General features: G+C 45.1%; 1 protein-coding gene across 1 annotated transcript; it reads left to right on the top strand.

The window, feature by feature from the left end:
- The first annotated feature begins 1046 nt into the window (after window positions 1–1046).
- On the top strand, window positions 1047–21510 carry LOC134337545 (vimentin-type intermediate filament-associated coiled-coil protein-like). Its single transcript, XM_063032660.1, has 2 exons — window positions 1047–1462; window positions 19975–21510. Exons 1-2 carry the CDS (start codon window positions 1263–1265, stop codon window positions 20333–20335), a joined length of 561 nt encoding a protein of 186 aa, XP_062888730.1. The 5' UTR covers window positions 1047–1262; the 3' UTR covers window positions 20336–21510.
- Window positions 21511–21728: the final 218 nt, after the last annotated feature.

Raw genomic sequence — 21728 nt, 5'->3', positions numbered from 1 at the left:
GCTGACGGCGTTAGTCTAGGAAAGACAGTCTCTGGCCCCACCAAATGTGTGAAACCTAAGGTGCAAAACCTCATTTGTGTGGATGCTGTGTGATCTGTTCCCTCAATATATATCAGTACCACAAAATAACAGAAAGTACACCATATGCAATTAAAAGATTTAGCTCTTTAATTCTTAATTCGACTAAAGGGTTAGTAAAGAAAAACAAAAGGAAAGGGCCCAATTTAATGAAACAGTATAATGTGCACGTTGGAGCTCACAGTTTCCCTTCCATTGGTCCTCCATCGATTGCCCCGGGCTTTGTCTAACCCAGCCCCACTCAAGTCCACTCCGTCCTGCTCTTTATGACCTCTCCTTTCTGGCATCTTCTCTCTTCAGCTCTTGCTGAACAAAAGACCCAGATCAGCTCGTTCTCAGGCACACAATGAGAAAAAAAAACACTCTTTTCTCTGGATGGCACACATTCCCATTATCCCTAGACATAACCCAAACACTGCTGCTACTGGAAAACTATTATACTAGCGGTAAAATCTTACCCAGGGCGTTACACACCTGTCCTATAATGTAAACAAAATTACGCCACAACCAGCGTTATACTGTATACCATTCTGACAAAGCCTCCCTATCTTACATTGACTTGTTTCTATCATCTGTCTTTTTTTAAAACTTGGAGAGGGAGTGAGTGGAGAGGCCAGGCTGCGGACGGTTCAGGAACAGGCTGAGTGGTTGGTGGAGTGGAGAGGACAGGCTGGGGAAGTCAAGTCAACTCAAATTTATTTATATAGCACATTTAAAAAAGAATGATTGAAAGGATTGAAAGAATTAAAGGAAGAGAGGATCTGCCATTACATTTATGTTACCAATGTGGGATCCCACTGGTAATACCTTAGTCACAGAATAACACGGATTTTAGCTTCCTCAGTACACCTTGGTACTGTATACGGTATGATTGAATCGGATAACGATGAAGTAGCCTTTTCCTTGCTCTTCCTTCCCAATAATTTGTACCAATGGAATGGTCCATCTATCCATCCAAAGTCTAGTACAGTCCTTCTGATGATGTGATGGCTGCCCAGAACCCTGACTCCCCGTCCCCCACCCCTCTAATCTGTGCTCCAACGCTCCCTCCCGCACTCCCGGCCCTTCCCGTCTCACCTCCAGCCACCACAGGCTCCCTCCCCAGCGACGCGACCTCTACCCGGGCTGACGCCGTCGCTCGCCATGGGCATGCGCGCTGAGCTCAGGCCGGGCCCGTGGCGGGGATGCGCAGGATGTCGGTGCTGAGCCCGGTGCAGATTAAGGAGGCGAACGCACACCTGGCGGCTGTTCACCGCCGGGTGACGGAGTTGGAGCGCCGGTTGGAGGCGGCCGAGCGGACGGTTCGGGAACAGGCTGAGCGGTTGATGGGCAAAGACCGGGAACTGCAGGCCGCAGTCAGGGAGCTGGCGCTACGCAAGGACCGGTGAGGGAGGGAAGGGGTGGTGGTGCAGGTGTAAGAGGGAGAGGTGTGGGGGGGGGGGTGGCAAGGGAAGCGGGGTAGGGCAGAGGAGTGAGGTGCAGTTGTGGGGATGTTTGCAGGGAGAGGTGGTGTTGGAGCTGAAGAGAGTGAGAGAGGTGGGGGTGGGGAATCAAGGCAAAATTGGGGGAGGGATGAAGGAGTTGGAGAGACCAAGAGAGGAGAATTTGGAGGTGCGAGGGAATGGGGAAGCGGTGAAGAGGAGGAGTGGGAGAAGAAGTGAGAAGGGTTGATTGGCAGCAGGCAAAGTGGGAATAAAGGGAGCCTTCATTCCCTTGTGCTGCTTGGCTTGCTGAACTTCAGCATTTTGTGTGTGTTGCATGAATTTCCAGCATTTGTAGATTTTCTCTTGTTTATAAAGGGAGCCTTTTCTGGTTGGCTGCTGGTTACTAGTTCCACAGGGGTTTGTGTTGGGACCAATTCTTTTTACATTATATGTCAATGATTTGGATGATGGAATTGATGGTTTTGTTGCAAAGTTTGCAATCAATATGAAGATAGGTGGAGGGGCAGGTGGTTTTAGGAAGTAGAGTGACTGGAGAGGACTTAGACAGATTAGAAGAATGGGCAAGTAAATGTAAGATGGAATACAGTAACACACACAAAATGCTGGAGGAACTCAGTAGGCCAGGCAGCATCTAGGAAAAGAGTGCAGTCGACGTTTTGGGTATTGGCCAACTGTACTCTTATCCTAGATGCTGCCTGGCCTGCTGAGTTCCTCCAGCATTTTGTGTGTTGCTAGGATTTCCAGCAGCTGCAGATTTTCTCTTGTTTGTGAGATTGAATGCAGTGTCAGGAAGTGTATGGTCATGCAGTTTGGTAGAAGTAATGAAAGGATCAACTATTTTATAAATGGAGAGAAAATACAAAAATCTGAGGTGCAAGGGGACTTGTGAATCTTTGTGCAGGATTCCCTAAATGTTAATTTGCAGGTTGAGTCCGTGGTGAGGAAGGCAAATGTGATGTTGGCATTCATATCAAGAGGACTAGAATATAAACACAAGGATATAATATTGAGACCTTATAAAGCACTGGTGAGGCCTCACTTGGAGTATTGTGAGCAGTTTTGAGCCCCTTATATTAGAAAGGATGTGCAGAAACAGGAGAGGTTTTAAAGGAGGTTTACAAAAATGGTTCTAGGATTGAATGCAAACACGAGAAAATCTGCAGATGCTGGAAATTCAAGCAACACACAAAATGCTGGTGAATGCAGCAGGCCAGGCAGCATCTATAGGAAGAAGTGCAGTCGACGTTTCGGGCCGAGACCCTTCATCAGGATTAACTGAAAGAAGAGATAGTAAGAGATTTGAAAGTGGGAAGGGGAGGGGGAGATCTGAAATGATAGGAGAAGACAGGAGGGGGAGGGAAGAAGCTATGAGCTGGAAAGTTGATTGGCAAAAGGGATACAGAGTAGGAGAAGGGGGAGGATCATGGGACAGGAGGGCTAGGGAGAAAGAAAGGGGGAGGGGAGCCCAGAGGAAGATGGAGAGTAGGCAAGGAGTGATTGTGAGAGGGACAGAGAGAAGAAGGAAAAAAGAGGGGAATAAAAATAAATAAGGGATGGGGTAAGAAGGGGAGGAGGGGCATTAACGGAAGTTAGAGAAATCAATGTTCATGCCATCAGGTTAGAGGCTACCCAGACGGAATAGAAGGTGTTGTTTCTCCAGCCTGAGTGTGGCTTCATCTTGACAATAGAGGAGGCCATGGATTGACATATCAGAATGGGAATGGGACACGGAATTAAAATGGGTGGCCACTGAGAGATCCTGCTTTCTCTGGCATACAGAGCGTAGGTGTTCAGCGAAACGGTCTCCCAGTCTGTGTCGGGTCTCACCAATATATAGGCCACACCGGGAGCACCGGACGCAGTATACGACACCAGCCGACACACAGGTTAAGTGTCACCTCACCTGGAAGGACTGTCTGGGAAGTCACAGTCTCAGAATAGAGGGGTGCCCTTTTACAGCGGAGATAAGGAATTTCTTTAGCCAGAGTGTAGTGAATCTGTGGAATTCTTTGCCATAAGCAGCTGTGGAGGCCAGGTATTTATGTATATTTAAGCAGAGATGATAGATTCTTGTTTGGTCAGGGCATGAAGGGATACAGAGACAAGGCAGGAGATTGGGGCTGATAGGAAAATTGGATCAGCCATGGTGAAATGGTGGAGCAGACTGGATGGGCCAGATGGCCTAATTCTGCTCCTCTATCTTATGGATATATGGATAGGAGGGTCTGAGTGGTGCACTGCAGGAACACTGGATTTGTGTTGCCCTTGTATCTGTCCACACTAATCCCATTTAGATTACTCCACTGCACCTTCGGCCCCTTTTATCAAGACAACATGGATTTTTGGTTTAAGTACTTGTCCAGATGTGTAAATATCCTAAGAATATATGCCTCCATCATGTCTTCGGATAGTGGTTTTTCTGACTACTGCTGTCGTCTGTGGAAAAAGTTCTCCTTTAAATCCTGCTAAATCTCTTGCCTTTCATTGTAAACATATGCCCTCTCATCTGAGGCAGATCCAACACGAAAAATATGATTTAAAGAAAAAATATTTTCTATTTAACTCTCAATTTTGTATACTTCTTCCAGGTCACCCCTTATCCTCTGCTGCTCTGGGGAAAACAAATCCAATCTGTCCAGTTTTGACTTACAATTGTAATGCTGTAATGCTGAAATACAGGTGACACCCTGGTGAATCTCCTCTGCACTCTTTCCAGTGCAAACACATCCTATGGTGTAGTGCCCAGAGCTACACAAGATATACCGGGGTGTCCTAACCAATGTTTTATAAAGCTGTGGCTTGATATTCCAGTTCTGGTGTTCTATACTGTGGTTGCCAAAGGTGAGCATCCCATACACTGTCTCTATCATCTTATTTCACCCCCCCACCCCCACCCCCACCCCCACCCCGCTGTCACTTTCAGAATTCATGTACTCTGGATTATCAGTATACCCTGGGGCCCTTTCATTTGCAGTATTTGTCCTACTCTTGATTGGCTTACAAAATGCATCACTATGCAATTGTCAGGACTAAGTTTCATCTGCTTATTCTCTGTTCAATTTTTCAGGTGGTCGAGAACCTTAAATAACATTCTTTGCATCTGCAACCTCACCAATTTTCTTGACACTCACATCCAAGTCATTATATATCACAAACATTAAGGGCCCTAGCTCCGATCCTTGTGATACAACACTGGTCATGGATTTCCAATCAGAAAAGTAGCCTCCTCCACCACGCTTTTCCTCCTATTCCCAAGACAACTTGGGATTCAGTGTGCCTATCAGCCCTACACCCCATGTGACCTAAACTAAGGGATCAGCCTATGATGTGGGACCTTGCCAAATACCTTACTGGGATTTTTTATAAGGTTTATGCATTTACTAACTGAGCTTAATGTGCTCAGTTACTCCTCAAAAAAAAAATTCTGTCAAATTTCATTAAATGGATTTCCCACAAACAAAACCCTGCTAGCTATCCCTGACTAATTTCTACCTTTAAAAGTGGAGATAATCCTATCCCTTAGCAACACTCAAAATTCTGGAGGAACTCAGCAGGTCAGGCAGCATCTATGGAAATTAATTTCAAAGTTGACGTTTTGGGCCCTTATATATTTATCCAAAAGTTTCCCTCATTGACTCTGTACAAAATATCCAGCAGCCCCAGCTATCTCTCCCTTGCTCATCATTAAGGACCCTCACCATTTCGGACATGCCTCTTCTCGTTATTACTCAATGTTTGAAGAACACCTTTTTCCCCTCTGCCTTCAGATTTCTCCATGGTCCTTGAACACTACCTCATTATTTATCCTTCACACAATTTATTTTGTACCTTTATAATAATTTATGTCTTGCCTTGTGCTGCTGCTGCAAAACAACAAATTTCATGACATATGCCAGTGATGATGAACCTCATTCTGAAATAGCAATCTGGGATACATCAGGCTCTGAGGATTTATCCACTTTACATGTCCCTTTAAGAACTCTCCTGATGCTAACTGTCCCTGAACATCATCAGTCCTTGCCCTGAACTCTCCCTCTACCGTAACCTTCATTCAGGACATCGCCACGTCATTCAGCTCCATCACGAATGATTCCTCTGGATCCTAAGATGCTTACTCTTTCCCTGGCTGCTTTCTTAATTTTAATATACATATAGAATGCCTTAATCTTATATACAAATAATAATTGCATAGCTCCTTGCCTTTTTAAGTATTTTTCTCTACTTTTTTTCATTGGACTCTGGCATTTTAGTTGCCTATTCAGGTTCTCCCCATGATACGATAGGGTTCCATTCCTGAGAGCTGTATGTATCCAAACAATTTGCAAGTCAGAAATGCAGTTCAAACAGAGTTGTCTCACACAGATACAACAGCTGGCAAATCCCTCCCCATTGGTCTCCCAAACATTTGTTCAGTGTATGTAAATTGGGCATTCATAAGCTGAGAGATCATGTACCTGTCATACACTTCATTTTGTTATTCTTGAATTCCTTAGCATTTGCTTTGCATCTAGGAATTCCTAATCTTTCTGTCTTTGCCTTTCGTCTCCAAGGGGACATGTCGGCTTTGAACTCACTGTCATCCCACTTAATGGATATTTTAGAGAGAGAAGTACAACAGAGAAACAGCCCTTTGGCCCATCTGGTCCAAGCTGAAACCATTTAAGCTACCTACTCCCATCGACCTGCACCAGGACTATAACTCTCCATATCCCTATTACCAAAACTTCCCTTAAATGTTGAAATCAAGCTTGCATGCAGCACTTGTGCTGGCAGCTCATTCCACACTCTCCTGACCCTCTGAGTGAAGACATTTGTCTTTGTTCCCCATAAACTTCTACCTTTCACCCTTAATCCATGACTTCCGGTTGTTGTCCCACCCAACCTCAGTGGAACAAGTCTGCTTGCATTTACCCTATTTATCCCCTTCATAATTTTGTATACCTCTATTAAATCTCTTGATCTTTTACATTCTAAAGAATACAGTCCTAACCTACTCAATCTTTCCTTATAACTCAGGTCTTCCAGACTCTGAAAAATCCTTGTAAATTGTCTCTGCACTCTTTCAACCTTGTTTACATTTTTCCTGTAGGTAGATGACAAAAACTGTTCACAATACTCTAAATTAAGCCTCACCAACGTCTTATACAACTTCAACATAACATCCCATCTTCTGTACTCAGTAGATTGATTTATGAAGGCCATTATGCCAAAAGCTTCCTTTACGACCCTATCTACCTGTGACACCACTTTCAATGAGTTCAATGAGTCAGGACGAAGGGTCTCGGCCTGAAACGTCGACTGTACCTCTTCCTAGAGATGCTGCCTGGTCTGCTGCGTTCACCAGCAACTTTTGTGTGTGTTGCTTGCCTCTATTTTACTGTTTATGTATAGTCATGAAACACTACAGCTCAGAAACAGGCCCTTCAGCCCATTTAGTTTGTGTCGAACTAAATCTGCTTAGTCCCACTGACCTGCACCTGGACCATGGACTCCCATCCATGTACCTTCCCAAACGTTTCTTAAATGTTGAAATCAAACCGGCATCCACCACACTCTGGCAGCTCATTCCACACTCACCAACCTCTGAATAAAGAAGCTCCCCCTCAAGTTCCCCAAACATTTTACCTTTTACCCTTAACCCATGACCTCTAGCTGTAGTCTCACCCAGCCTCAGTAGAAAAGCCTGCTTGCATTTACCCTCATACTTTTGTATACCTCTATCAAATCTTGCCTCAATCTTCCATGTTTTTGGGAATAAAGTCTGAACCTACTCAACATTTCCGTATAACTCAGGTCATTCAGCTCCTGCAACATCCTTGTAAATTTTCCCTGCACTCTGTCAAGCTCATTTACATCTTGCTTGCAGGTAGCTGACCAAAACTGCACAGAATACTTCAAGTTAGGCCTCACCAATGACTTATACAATTTCAACGTAACATCCCAACTATTTCTTATGAACCTATCTACCTGTGACACCACTTTCAAGAAATTATGGATCTGTGTTCCCTAATGCCTCTGTTCTACTGCACACCTCCGTGCTTACCGCCCGCCATGAAAGACCTATTCTAGCTGATCCTCCTAAAGTGCAACACCCTATCTGCCTTTTTTTCAGCCTATTTTTCCAGCTGGTTCAGACCCGCTGTGAGCACTGATGGTCTTTTTGCTGTCCACTACACTTCCAATCTTGGTGTCATCTGTAAATTTGCTGAACTAGTTTAGTACATTATTATCTAAATCTTTGACTTGGATTACAAACAACAACAGACCCAGCACCGATCCCTGCAGTCAGAGAGGTAATCATCTATTACCACTCCCTGGCCTCCCGCGAAGCTAATGTCTAATCGAATTTACTGCCTCATCTAGAATGCCAAGCTGCTAAACTTTCTTGACCAAACTCCCATGCGGGACTTTGTCGAAGGAAATGTTAAAGTCCATGTAGATTACATTCTTGTCATCATCAATTTTTCTGGTACCTACCTCAAAATTCTATAAGATCGGTTAGACACAATCTACCACACACAAAGCAATATTGACTATCCCTAATCAGTCCCAGTCTATCCAAATACTTTCCCTTTACTGATGTCTGGGTCACTGGCCCATAAATTCCAGGCTTATTCTTAGGGCCTTTCTTAACCAATGGATTAACATTCCAATCCTCTGTCACCTCACCCGTGGCTAATGGTGTTTTAAAATCTCTGCCAGGGTCCCTGCATTTCTGCATTAGCCTCTCACAGGACGCAAGGAAATTCCTTGTCAGGCCATGGGGATTTATCCATCCTAATTTGCCTCAAGCCTGTTAGAGTGGAGATGCATTTCTAGCCAAGGAAGTGTAAGGCACTCCTTCCCTCTGCTAGCCTGCAGGCCACCCTTTTGCAAGGTTTAGCACCTGCTTAGTTCCCCTCTCTCCCCACTCCCCCCCCCCACCCCATCAAGCAAGGTTACGTGCAGCCTTTGGAGCAGCTGGTGCATATCATAGGTCGTGGGTATGCGACCTCTGACACCAGGCAGACAAACTCTGAAGAGCAACACACGTAAAAGTTGCTGGTGAACGCAGCCGGCCAGGCAGCATCTCGAGGAAGAGGTACAGTCGACGTTTCGGGCCAAGACCCCTCGTCGGTGACCCTGCATTCACCAGCAACTTTTATGAGTGTTGCTTGAAATTCCAGCATCTGCAGATTTCCTCGTGTTTGTGTTTTTAAACTCTGAAGAGTAGTCATAAGACGAGCCTGGGGTCTCCTGTCTTGTAAAGATACTGCCCAGAAGAAGGCGATGGAAAACCCCTTCTGTAGTAAAATTAGCCAAAATCACTGTCATGGAAATACCATAATCACCTATGTCATATGACATGGCACATATCAAACACCTCCTCTGTAATCTGCTGCATTGCCTCACATTTATAGATCCCATCTCCCGAGTAAATACAGATGCAAAAAAATCCATTTTAGGGTCTTCCTCCATCCCTTTCGGCTCCACACAAAAATTACCATTCTGATCTTCCAGAGGATCAATTTTGTCCCTTGCTATCCTTTTGCGCTTAATATATCTGTAGAAGCCCTTAGGTGTATCATCTGCCTTGTCTGCTAAGGCAACCTCATGCCTTCTTTTAGCCCTCCTCATTGCTTTCTTAAGTGTTCTCTTGCATTTCTTGTACTCCATAAACATATAACAATTACAGCACGGAAACAGGCCATCTCGGCCCTTCCAGTCCGTGCAAAACTCTTACTCTCACCTAGTCCCACCGATCTGCACTCAGCCCATAACCCTCCATTCCTTTCCTGCAATTTAACTTTAAACGACAACATCGAACCTGCCTCAACCACTTCTTCTGGAAGCTCATTCCACACAGCTGCCACTCTCTGAGTAAAGAAGTTCCCCCTCATGTTGCCCCTAAACTTTTGCCCTTTAACTCTCAACTCATGTCCTCTTGTTTGAATCTTCCCCACTCTCAATGGAAAAAGCCTATCCACGTCAACTCTAGCAATCCCCCTCATAAACACCTCTATCAAGTCCCCCCTCAACCTTCTATGCTCCAATGAATAAAGACCTAACTTGTTCAGTCTTTCTCTGTAACTTAGGAGATGAAACCCAGGCAACATTTTAGTAAACCTCCTCTGTACTCTCTCAATTTTATTGACATCTTTCCTATAATTTGGTGACCAGAACTGTACACAATACTCCAAATTTGGCCTTACCAATGCCTTATACAATTTCAACATTACATCCCAACTCCTATACTCAATGCTCTGATTAATAAAGGCCAGCATACCAAAAGCTTTCTTCACCACCCTATCTACATGAGATTCCACCTTCAGGGAACTATGCACCATTATTCCTAGATCCCTCTGTTCCACAACATTCTTCAATGCCCTACCATTTATCATGTATGTCCTATTTTGATTAGTCCTACCAAAATGTAGCACCTCACATTTTTCAGCGTTAAACTCCATCTGCCATCTTTCAGCCCACTCTTCTAACTGGCCTAAATCTCTCTGTAAGCTTTGAAAACCTACTTCATTATCCACAACGCCACCTATCTTAGTATCATCTGTATACTTACTGATCCAATTTACCACCCCATCATCCAGATCATCAATATATACGACAAACAACATTGGAGCCAGTACAGATCCCTGAGGCACGCCGCTACATAACCGTCCTCCAATCTGACACACAGTTATCCACCACTACTCTCTGGCGTCTCCCATCTAGCCACTGCTGAATCCATTTTACTACTCCGATATTAATGCCCAACGATTGAACCCTCCTAGCCAACCTTCCATGTGGAACCTTGCCAAAGGCCTTACTGAAGTCCATATAGACAATGTCCACCGCTTTACCCTCGTCAATTTTCTTAGTAACCTCATCAAAAAATTCAATAAGATTTGTCAAACATGACCTTCCACACACAAATCCATGTTGACTGTTCCTAATCAGATCCTGTCTATCCGGATAATTATATACACCATCTCTAAGAATACTTTCCACCAATTTACCCACCACTGACATCAAACTCACAGGCCGATAATTGCTAGGTTTACTCTTAGAACCTTTTTAAACAATGGAACCACACGAGCAATACGCCAATCCTCCTGCACCATCGCTGTTTCTAATGACATTTGAAATATTTCTGTCAGAGCCCCTGCTAGTTCCACACTAACTTCCCTCAAGGTCCTAGGGAATATCTTGTCCGGACCCGGAAGCTTATCCACTTTTATATTCCTTAAAAGCGCCAGTACTTCTTCTTTAATCGTCATACTTTCCATAACTACCCTTCTTGTTTCCTTTACCTTACACAATTCAATATCCTTCTCCTTAGTGAATACCAAAGAAAAGAAATTGTTCAAAATCTCCCCCATCTCTTTTGGCTCTGCACATAGCCATCCACTCTGATTCTCTAAGGGACCAATTTTATCCCTCACTATCCTTTTGCTATTGGCATAACTGTAAAAACCCTTTGGATTTATTTTCACCTTACTTGCCAAAGCAGCCTCGTATCTTCATTTAGCTTTTCTAATTTCTTTCTTAAGATTCTTTTTACATTCTTTATATTCCTCAAGCACCTCATTAACTCCAAGCTGCCTATATTTATTGAAAATCCCTCTCTTTTTCTGAACCAAGTTTCCAATATCCCTTGAAAACCGTGTCACTCTTAAACTTTTAACCTTCCCTTTCAAGCTAACGGGAACATAAAGATTCTGTACCCTCAAAATTTCACTTTTAAATGACCTCCATTTCTCTGTTGCATCCTTCCCATAAAACAAATTGTCCCAATCAACTCCTTCCAAATTCTTTCGCATCTCCTCAAAGTTAGCCTTTCTCCAATCAAAAATCTCAATCCTAGGTCCAGTCCTATCCTTCTCCATAATTATATTGAAACAAATGGCATTGTGATCACTGGACCCGAAGTGCTCCCCAACACATACCTCTGTCACCTGCCCTATCTCATTACCTAACAGGAGATGTAACACTGCCCCTTCTCTAGTTGGTACCTCTATGTATTACTCCAAAAAACTATCTTGCACACATTTGACAAACTCCAAGCCATCCAGCCCTTTTACAGAATGGGCTTCCAAGTCTATGTGTGGAAAATTAAAATCTCCCACAATCACAACCTTGTGCTTACTACAGATATCTGCTACCTCCTTACAAATTTGTTCCTCCAGTTCTCGGTCCCCATTAGGTGGTCTATAATACACCCCTATAAGCGTCACAACACCTTTCCTATTCCTCAATTCCACCCAAATAGCCTCCCTAGAAGAGTCCACTAATCTATCCGGCCAGAGCACAGCTGTTATATCTTCTCTGACAAGCAATGCAACACCTCCCCCTCTTGCCCCTCCTATTCTATCCCACATGAAGCAACGAAATCCTGGAATATTTAGTTGCCAATCACACCCCTCCCGCAACCACCTTTCACTAATAGCTACAACATCATATTTCCAGGTATCAATCCATGCTCTAAGCTCATTCACCTTTCTTACAATGCTCCTAGTATTAAAATAGATGCATTTAAGAAGCTCTCCACCTCCTACTCTCTGTTTATCCTTAATGGAGCAAACAACTTTGTTATCTTTTTCTTCCTTGTCTCCTACATCTTTGGTCTGAGTGCTGTTGATCTCTGTCCCCTGCCTATCCTCCCTCACACACTGTCTACCTGCTTTCTCTATTTGTGAACTAACCTGCTCTGTCCTAGTCTCAAACAACAGGAATTCTGCAGATGCTGGAAATTCAAGCAACACACATCAAAGTTGCTGGTGAACGCAGCAGGCCAAGCAGCATCTGTAGGAAGAGGTGCAGTCGACGTTTCAGGCCGAGACCCTGCGTCAGGACTAACTGAAGGAAGAGTGAGTAAGGGATTTGAAAGTTGGAGGGGGAGATCCAAAATGATAGGAGAAGACAGGAGGGGGAGGGATAGAGCCAAGAGCTGGACAGGTGATAAGCAAAAGGGGATACGAGAGGATCATGGGACAGGAGGTCCGGGAAGAAAGACAAGGGGGGGGACGACCCAGAGGATGGGCAAGAGGTATATTCAGAGGGACAGAGGGAGTAAAAGGAGAGTGAGAGAAAGAATGTGTGCATGAAAATGAGGAACAGATGGGGTATGAGGGGGGAGGTGGGGCCTTAGCGGAAGTTAGAGAAGTCGATGTTCATGCCATCAGGTTGGAGGCTACCCAGATGGAATATAAGGTGTTGTTCCTCCAACCTGAGTGTGGCTTCATCTTTACAGTAGAGGAGGCCGTGGATAGACATGTCAGAATGGGAATGAACAAACAGTCAGGGCCCCAAACAGTCCTTCCAGGTGAGGCAACACTTCACCTGTGAGTCGACTGGGGTGATATACTGCGTCCGGTGCTCCCGATGTGGCCTTTTATATATTGGCGAGACCCGACACAGACTGGGAGACCACTTTGCTGAACATCTACGCTCTGTCCGCCAGAGAAAGCAGGATCTCCCAGTGGCCACACATTTTAATTCCACATCCCATTCCCATTCTGACATGTCTATCCACGGCCTCCTCTACTGTAAAGATGAAGCCACACTCAGGTTGGAGGAACAACACCTTATATTCCGCCTGGGTAGCCTCCAACCTGATGGCATGAACATCGACTTCTCTAACTTCCGCTAAGGCCCCACCTCCCCCTCGTACCCCATCTGTTACTCATTTTTATGCACACATTTTTTCTCTCACTCTCCTTTTTCTCCCTCTGTCCCTCTGAATATACCTCTTGCCCATCCTCTGGGTCCCCCCGCCACCTCCTTGTCTTTCTTCCCGGACCTCCTGTCCCATGATCCTCTCGTATCCCCTTTTGCCTATCACCTGTCTAGCTCTTGGCTCTATCCCTCCCTCTCCTGTCTTCTCCTATCATTTTGGATCTCCCCCTCCCCCTCCAACTTTCAAATCCCTTACTCACTCTTCCTTCAGTTAGTCCTGACGAAGGGTCTCGGCCTGAAACGTCGACTGCACCTCTTCCTACAGATGCTGCTTGGCCTGCTGCGTTCACCAGCAACTTTGATGTGTGTTGCTGTCCTAGTCTCTTTAATTTGATTCCCTCCCCCCAACCATTCTAGTTTAAAGTCACCTCAGTAGCCCTCGCAAATCTCCCCGCTAGGATATTGGTCCCCCTGGGATTCAAGTGTAACCCGTCCTTTTTGTACAGGCCACACCCACACCAAAAGAGGTCCCAATGATCCAAAAACTTGAATCCCTGCCCCCTGCTCCAATCCCTCAGCCACGCATTTATCCTCCACCTCATTGCATTCCTACTCTCACTGTTGCGTGGCACAGGCAGTAATCCAGAGATTACTACCTTTGCGGTCCTTTTTCTCAACTCCCTTCCTAACTCCCTATATTCTGCTTTCAAAACCTCTCTCCTTTTCCTACCTATGTCATTGGTACCTATATGTACCACGACCTCTGGCTCCTCTCCCTCCCACTTCAGGATCTCTTGGGCGCGACCAGAAACATCCTGGACCCTTGCACCGGGGAGGCAAACTACCATCCAGGTCTCCAAAATGCATCCGCAGAATCGCCTATCTGACCCCCTAATTATAGAGTCCCCTATTACTACTGCCCTCCTCTTCCTTTCCCTACCCTTCTTAGCTACAGGGCCGGACTCTGTGCTGGAGGCACGGCCATTGTTGCTTCCCCCAGGTACGCTGTCCCCCCCAACGGTACTCAAACGAGTACTTATTGTCAAGCGGCACAGCTACAGGGGTACTCTCTATTACCTGTTTCTTCCTATTCCCCCTCCTAACCGTGACCCACTTGTCTGCCTCCCGTGGCCCCGGTGTGACCACCTGCCTGTAACTCCTCTCTATCAACTCCTCACTCTCCGTGACAAGACGAAAGTCATCGAGTTGCAGCTCCAGTTTCCTAACGTGGTCTCTTAGTAGCTGCATCTCGATGGTCCTGGCACAGATGTGGACGTCGGCCATTGTTGCTTCCCCCAGGTATGCTGTCCCCCCCAACAGTACTCAAACGAGTACTCCACAACCTCCCACATCCGGCACTGAGAACAACAAGCTGCCTTCACACTCATACTTACCCCTCTCCTCAAATAACAGGGGAAAAATGAATACCAAACCTTCCTCGCCTCGCCCGTTTCCACCTAAGCCCTTCATTTGTTCCTATCTGCCTGTACCTGCAATGCACCTCCTTTTTTCCATACCGAGGTTTAATATCTCTTGAAAACCAAGATTCCCTACCCCTGTTATCTTTACTTTTTATTCTGACAGGCACATACAAGCTTTATACTCTCAAAATTTCACTTTTGAAAGCTTCCCACTTACCAAGTTCAGCTCTGCCAAAAAAATCTCTCCCAATCCACACTTGCCAGATATTTTCTGATACCATCAAAATTGGCCTTTCCCCAACCTAGAATCTTAACCCGAGGACCAGACCTATCTTTTTCTATAACTACCTTGAAACTAATGGCATTCTGAGTACTAAATCAAAGTGTTCCCCTACACAAACTTTTGTCTTATTCCCTAATAGGAGATCTAGTATCAAACTCTCTCAAGTTTGGACTTCCCTGATTAACATAGAAAACCGACAGCACAATACAGGCCTTTTAGCCCACAGAGTTGTGCTGAACATGGCCCTACCTTAGAAATTACTAGGTTTGCCTATAGCCTTCTGTTTTTCTAAGCTCCATGTGCCAATCCAAAAGTCTCTTAATAGACCCTATTGTATCTGCCTCCACCACCGTTGCCAGCAGCCCATTCTACGCACTCACCATTCTGAGTAAAAACCTTACCCCTGACATCTCCCCTGTACCTACTCCCCAGCACCTTAAACCTGTGTCCTCTTGTGGCAACCATTTCAGCCCTGGGAAAAAGACTCTGACTATCCACATGATCAATGCCTCTCATCATCTTATACACCTCTATCAGGTCACCTCTCATTCTCCGTCGCTCCAAGGAGTAAAGGCCGAGTTCACTCAACCTATTCTCATAAGGCATACTCCCCAATCCAGGCAACGTCCTTGTAAATCTCCTCTGCACCCTTTCTATGGCTTCCACATCCTTCCTATAGTGAGGCAACCAGAGCTGAGCACAGTACTCCAAGTGGGGTCTGACCAGGGTCCTATAAAGCTGCAACATTACCTCTCGGCTCCTAAATTCAATTCCACGATTAATGAAGGCCAATACACCGTATGCCTTCTTAACCACAGAGTCAACCTGCGCAGCTGCTTTGAGCGTCCTATGGACTCAGACCCCAAGATCCCTCTGATCACACTGGCAAGAGTCTTACCATTAATACTATATTCTGCCATCATATTTGACCTACCAAAATGAACCACTTCACACTTATCTGGGTTGAACTCCATCTGCCACTTCTCAGCCCAGTTTTACATCCTATCAATGTCCCACTGTAACCTCTGACAGCCCTCCACACTATCCACAACACCTCCAACCTTTGTGTCATCAGCAAACTTACTAACCCATCCCTCCACTTCCTCATCCAGGTCATTTATAAAAATCACTAAGAGTAGGAGTCCCAGAACAGATCCCTGAGGCACTCCACTGGTGACCGACCTCCATGCAGAATATGACCCATCTACAATCACTCTTTGCCTTCTGTGGGCAAGCCAGTTCTGGATCCACAAAGCAATGTGCCCTTGGATCCCATGCCTCCTTACTTTCTCAATAAGCCTTGCATGGGATATCTTATCAAATACCTTGCTGAAATGAATATACACTACACCTACTGCTCTTCCTTCATTAATGTGTTTCGTCACATCCTAAAAAATTCAATCGGGCTCGTAAGACAGGACCTGCCTTTGACAAAGCCATGCTGACTATTCCTAATCATATTATACCTTTCCAAATGTTCATAAGTCCTGCCTCTCAGGATCTTCTCCATCAACTTATCAATCACTGAGGTAAGACTCACTGGTCTATAATTTCCTGGGCTATCTCTACTCCCTTTCTTGAATAGAGGAACAACATCCGCAAACCTCCAATCCTCCGGAACCTATCCCATCCCCATTGATGATGCAAAGATCATCGCCAGAGGCTCAGCAATCTCCCTCGCCTCCCACTGTAGCCTGGGGTACATCTCATTCGGTCCCGATGACTTATCCAACTTGATGTTTTCCAAAAGCTCCAGCACATCCTCTTTCTTAGTATCTACATGCTCAAGCTTTTCAGTCTGCTGCAAGTCATCACTACAATCACCAAGATCCTTTTCCATACTTAACCAATTTCCCCTGGGATCAATAAAGTATGACTATGACTATGAATACTGAAGAAAAGTATTCATTTAGTACCTCTGCTATTTCCTCCGGTTCCATGCATACTTTCCCACTGTCATACTTGATAGGTCCGGGAAAACTTAACACATTTGACAAACTCATCCAGCCCTTTTACACCATGGGAGACAGTTAATACATGGGAAGTTTAAATCACCTACTATCTCAACCTTGTGGTTCTTGCAATAGTCTGTGTTCTGTCTAGAAATTTGCTCCTCTAACTCCCGCAGACTGTTGGGTGGTCTATAATATAATCCTATTAATGTGTTTATACCTTTCTTATTCCTCAGTTCTACCTGTAAGGCCTTACTTGATGAACTCTTCAGGATGTCCTGACTGAACACTGCTGTGACATTTTCCCTGACTAGTAATGCCACTGTTCCCCTTTTAACCCTCCCACCCTACCATATCTAAAGCCACAAAGCTGCCAGTCCTGCTCTTCCTGCAACCGTCTCAGTAATGGCTACCGTCATAGTTCCACATGCTAATCCATGCTCTAAACTTACCTGCCTTTCCTACAGAACTCCTTGCATTGAAATGTACTAGCAAACCTTCCTGCTCAGATATTTTCCCCCTCCAGTTCATGTGCAAACTGTCCTTTCTGTATAGGTCTCATTTTCCCTGGAAGAGAGCCCAATGATCCAAACATCTGCAGACCTCCCTTAAGGAGAAATATCTCCTTAGCCACGTGTTAAACTGTATGATCTTCCATTTTCTGGCCACCGTAGCATGTGGCACAGGTAACCATCCTGAGATCACAACCTTTCAACTTAGCACCTAACACTCGGAACTCATTTTGCAGGACCTCATCACCCATCCTTCCTAGGTCATTGGTACCTACATGGACCATGACCTCTGGCTGCCCACCCTCCTACTTAAGAATGCTGCAAACTCGATCCAAGATATCCCTGACCCTGGCACCTGGGAGGCAACATACCACCTGGGAATCTTGTTCTGGTCAACAGAACCTCCTTCTGTCCCCCGAACCAATGAATCCCCTGTCACTACAGCGTGCCTCCTCTCCCCCTTCCTTTCTGAGTCACAGAGCCAGACTCAGTGCCAGAGACCTGACTGCTGTGGCTTTCCTCTGCTACATCATTCCCCCTGCCCTAAAGTATCCCAAGCAGTTTACCTATTGTTGAGGAACATGGCCACAGGGATATTCTGCACTGGTTGCCTATCTCCTTTCGCCCTCCTGACCGTTATCATTTACCTGTGTCCTGCACCTTGGGTGTGACTACCTCTCCGTAAGTCCAGTCTATCAACTCTTCTGCCTCCTGAATAATCTGGAGTTCATCCATTTCCAGCTCCAGCTCCTTATCACGGTCTGTTAGAAGCTTCAGCTGAATGCATGTCTTGCAGGTGTGGTCTTCAGGGACACCGAAGATCTCCCTGCCTTGCCACATCCTGTAAGAGGAGCATTCCCACTGCTCTAAATGTGCAATAAGAAAGAAAGAATAAATAACGAAAAGATATCTACCTGCAGCCTACGCCTTTCCTAAGCCTCGAAGAGCCAAAGCCTCGACTCCCCACTAACAGTGGCCCAATCACACAATGGCCGTTCCCACCTGACTTTTTTTTCATATCTGAAAAACTTTCAGTATCTTCTTTTATGACCCGGCTGGTGGTATAGTAGCGTCAGACTTTGGGACAAAAGGTCTCGAGTTCGAATCCAGCCGGCTCCCCTGCATGCTTTCCATCCGTGCTGGGTTACATAGTCATAGTCAACTGTAACCGGCTGCATGCACGACCGGCGCATGCGCACACATTTAGCAATGGTGACCTCTTTGGATGGCAAACCACTGCTGTAACTTGCCTCGTACGCGGTTCCCCACTACGTCAGAGAGGCGTGGAGGGAAATTGTCCGCTAACTGGAGAAACTCCGGATGTGACGTACCTTTCCTTTTATCTTCTTTTATATTATTGGCTAGCTACCTTCATATTTCGTTTGTTGTCTTCTTATTGCTTTTTTAGTTGCCTACCATTGGTTTTTAAGTGCAATTCCCTAGCTTCCCACAAATTTTTGCTATATTGTATGCCCTCTGTTTTGTTTTTATGCTGTCTTTGACTTCCTATTAAAGCCACAGTTGCTTCCTCCTTCCTTTAGAATGCTTTTTTTGGATGAACTAATCCAGCTTCTTCTGAATTACTCCCAGAAGCTCCAGCAATTGCTGCTCTGCCGTCATCCTTGCTAGTGTCCACTTCCAAAGAAAATTTAGCCAGCTTCTCTCTCATGCCCCAGTTGTTACCTTTACTCGACTGTGATACCGATACATCTAACTCCTTGCTTCAAGGTGAATGCTCTTTACTTATCATTACCACCCCCCACCACTCTTTCTAATGGACTTGGTTGGTTTAAACTTTATATTTAACTCTAGCTTCCCATTGGATGCACTACTCTTCTGTTTATTCATTATTATTCAATTAAATTTGTTCTTTCCTGTTCAGCTGCAGCCTGTAAAGTTTGTGCAGGTCCAGCTTTACTCGGAAGCAGTCTGAGTGATCCAAGTAGCTAACTTCTACAACCCTTATTACTATAGCTTGTCTGGTCTATTTTCTCTCCTACTTTCTAGATGAGCTTTACTGGCTATTGTTGCTCCCACACTGAGCCCACCTCCCAGCACCAGTATCTAAAGCTTGTACTCCTTTGAGGTGGAAAGTGGAGGGTAATATTGAGGGAGCAGAGGGAAGGAGGGGGGTGAATAGATGGAGAGAGAATAGTGAAAGATGGGAGAGTTTGGCATGTATTGTTAGGTGGAAAGAGCCGTCTGGAAAGTGATAGTGGGGGAGATGAGATGAAGCTGGAGGTATTGCTTGGGGTGAGCTTGGAGGAACAGGTAAGTGGTGTTGGGTTTGAGAGATCGATAGGAGGGCAATGGTGGAAGTATGTTGAAGAACTGGATTGGAACTGGTGAGTAGGTGCTTGGGACCACTGAGAGGTGAATGATGAGAGTTTTTGTAAGGGTGTGAGTGGGAGGTTGGTGGTGGCAGAGGGAGTTAAGAATGTGGTGTTGAGAGGGCTAATATTGTTTGGATATTGTGTGGTAGTAGAGATGCTTTGGGTAGACAGGATTGGGTATCTTGGGGTAATATAGCACGGAAACAGGCCCTTTTGCCTATATCTATCATCAATAGATGTGGAGAACTGTAGGGTGAAAGATTGGATATGTAGCTGAAATCCATCAATCCTTTTGCAGGGAGATGGTAGACGTGCAGGAGAAGCTACAGGACTGTGAGGGAACGGTGCAAAGGCTACAGATGCTGATGAAGGAGAAGGATGAAGTAATTGCCCAGCTGAGACATCGTAGTCAACTGCTGGATAAAATCACCCGCAGCCGACCTTTCCTCGACAACTTACTGTCCTACATGGCTGAAGCTGAACACTCACAGAGCATTCATCTTCCACACCCCAGCTTCCCTGAACACCAAGCAGACTCCCTTCAATTAGGCAGTAATGGGTTAATGAACGCCAGCCCCAGTGACCAAAATTTCTCTGTCAGTGAGGATGACACTGAGGAGCTGGACCAAGATGACTCAATCTTTGGGACCACAGTTTAAATCTTCACCTCATCCAGGTTGAGGGATGCTGGGTAGAGCCTATAAGTGCCTGTTAGTTTTGCAAATCTGGGAGATCACACTGAAACCTGTGGTTGTGAAGATGGAAGCAGAGAGCATTATGACACTCTGTTATCTGATCGTTGGATTTGTTGATATTTCATTCCAAAGCTTTTGGGATTGGAGGGTAGTTAATTCAATGTGAAGAATATGGCCTTTAGAACAGTGGACTGTTGACACTGTTCATCAATTTCTTAATGCAATAAGTTATTGGTGTTGGGGTAGCTCTGGTTTCAGACTTGGTTTAGAACACCATGAACTCCAGTCCAAACATTGAGAGAAGTGGTGACCTTCTCATCGAGCACAACAGGTAAATCCCAGTTACAGCCTCCTCCCTTTCTATATTCCTCCATGCTTTGAGGTTTATGAAATGCCCCTTAGTTTTAGCTGGTTGCACTGTGTTTTTGGATCACTGACTGATTATTTGCAGTACTGTGATTATTATTTCCATGATGGAAATTCAACTGCTTGTGAGAAGCACTGGCTGGTTAGTGGAGTAGCTCTGCCGTGTTCTTTCAGAGCAGAGTTTAAAGCCAGGCCAAACTGACTGGAAGTCATTGCTATCCAACATGGTAGTGTGTCATGTTTAAAGATTTTCCTGTTATTTTCAGTTGGCAGCTATGAACATCTGGGCCTATTGAGCTGCTTGAACAGTGAGAATTTGGAAACCACCTGATATCTAAATGCCATACAGAGAATTTAGTACTTTCCCGATGAATGTTCAAAATTGCTGCCACAACGTGGAATGAAATCAGTGCCTACTTTAAATATTGTATTTTTTGTCTTTCTGTCATCAAGAATTTAAATAACTACCCCCCCCCCCGCCACCAGTAAACAAAATTTAACCAGATATCCCGGGTGAAATGAAGGTGCGGCTGGCAACTAGTTCTGTTGTTCCCCTACTGCCCACCTTTTCCAGAAGTGCAGCTGTACTGGTCACTTCCTATGAGATAATAGCTGAGCAACAGGAGCAGCAATGCAGACCTTCTTGGCTGCTCAACCACGAATAATTTCATCCATTTGCCTCAGTCAGCCAGTCTCATAAGGGTTATGTATGGGGTATGTATGGGTTATGTATGGGTATGTATGTATGGGTATGTATGGGGTATGTATGGTTATGTATGGGTTATGTATGGGGTATGTATGGGTTATGTATGGGTATGTATGTATGGGGTATGTATGGGTATGTATGTATGGGTTATGTATGGGTATGTATGGGTATGTATGGGTTATGTATGGGGTATGTATGGGTTATGTATGGGGTACGTATGGGTTATGTATGGGTACGTATGGTTATGTATGGGGTATGTATGGGGTATGTATGGGTATGTATGGT

Source organism: Mobula hypostoma, chromosome 24 (assembly GCF_963921235.1).
Source record: "Mobula hypostoma chromosome 24, sMobHyp1.1, whole genome shotgun sequence".
Classification (NCBI taxonomy): Eukaryota; Metazoa; Chordata; class Chondrichthyes; order Myliobatiformes; family Myliobatidae; genus Mobula; species Mobula hypostoma.
This window is presented reverse-complemented; position numbering and strand designations above follow the sequence as displayed.

Bases quoted from the DNA above. Each gene is read 5' to 3' on its own strand.
- LOC134337545 (XM_063032660.1), top strand. From the start codon at position 1,263: ATGCGCAGGATGTCGGTGCTGAGCCCGGTGCAGATTAAGGAGGCGAAC. The intron at 1,463-19,974 runs GTGAGGGAGGGA...ATCCTTTTGCAG, and splicing joins CTGGCGCTACGCAAGGACCG to GGAGATGGTAGACGTGCAGG.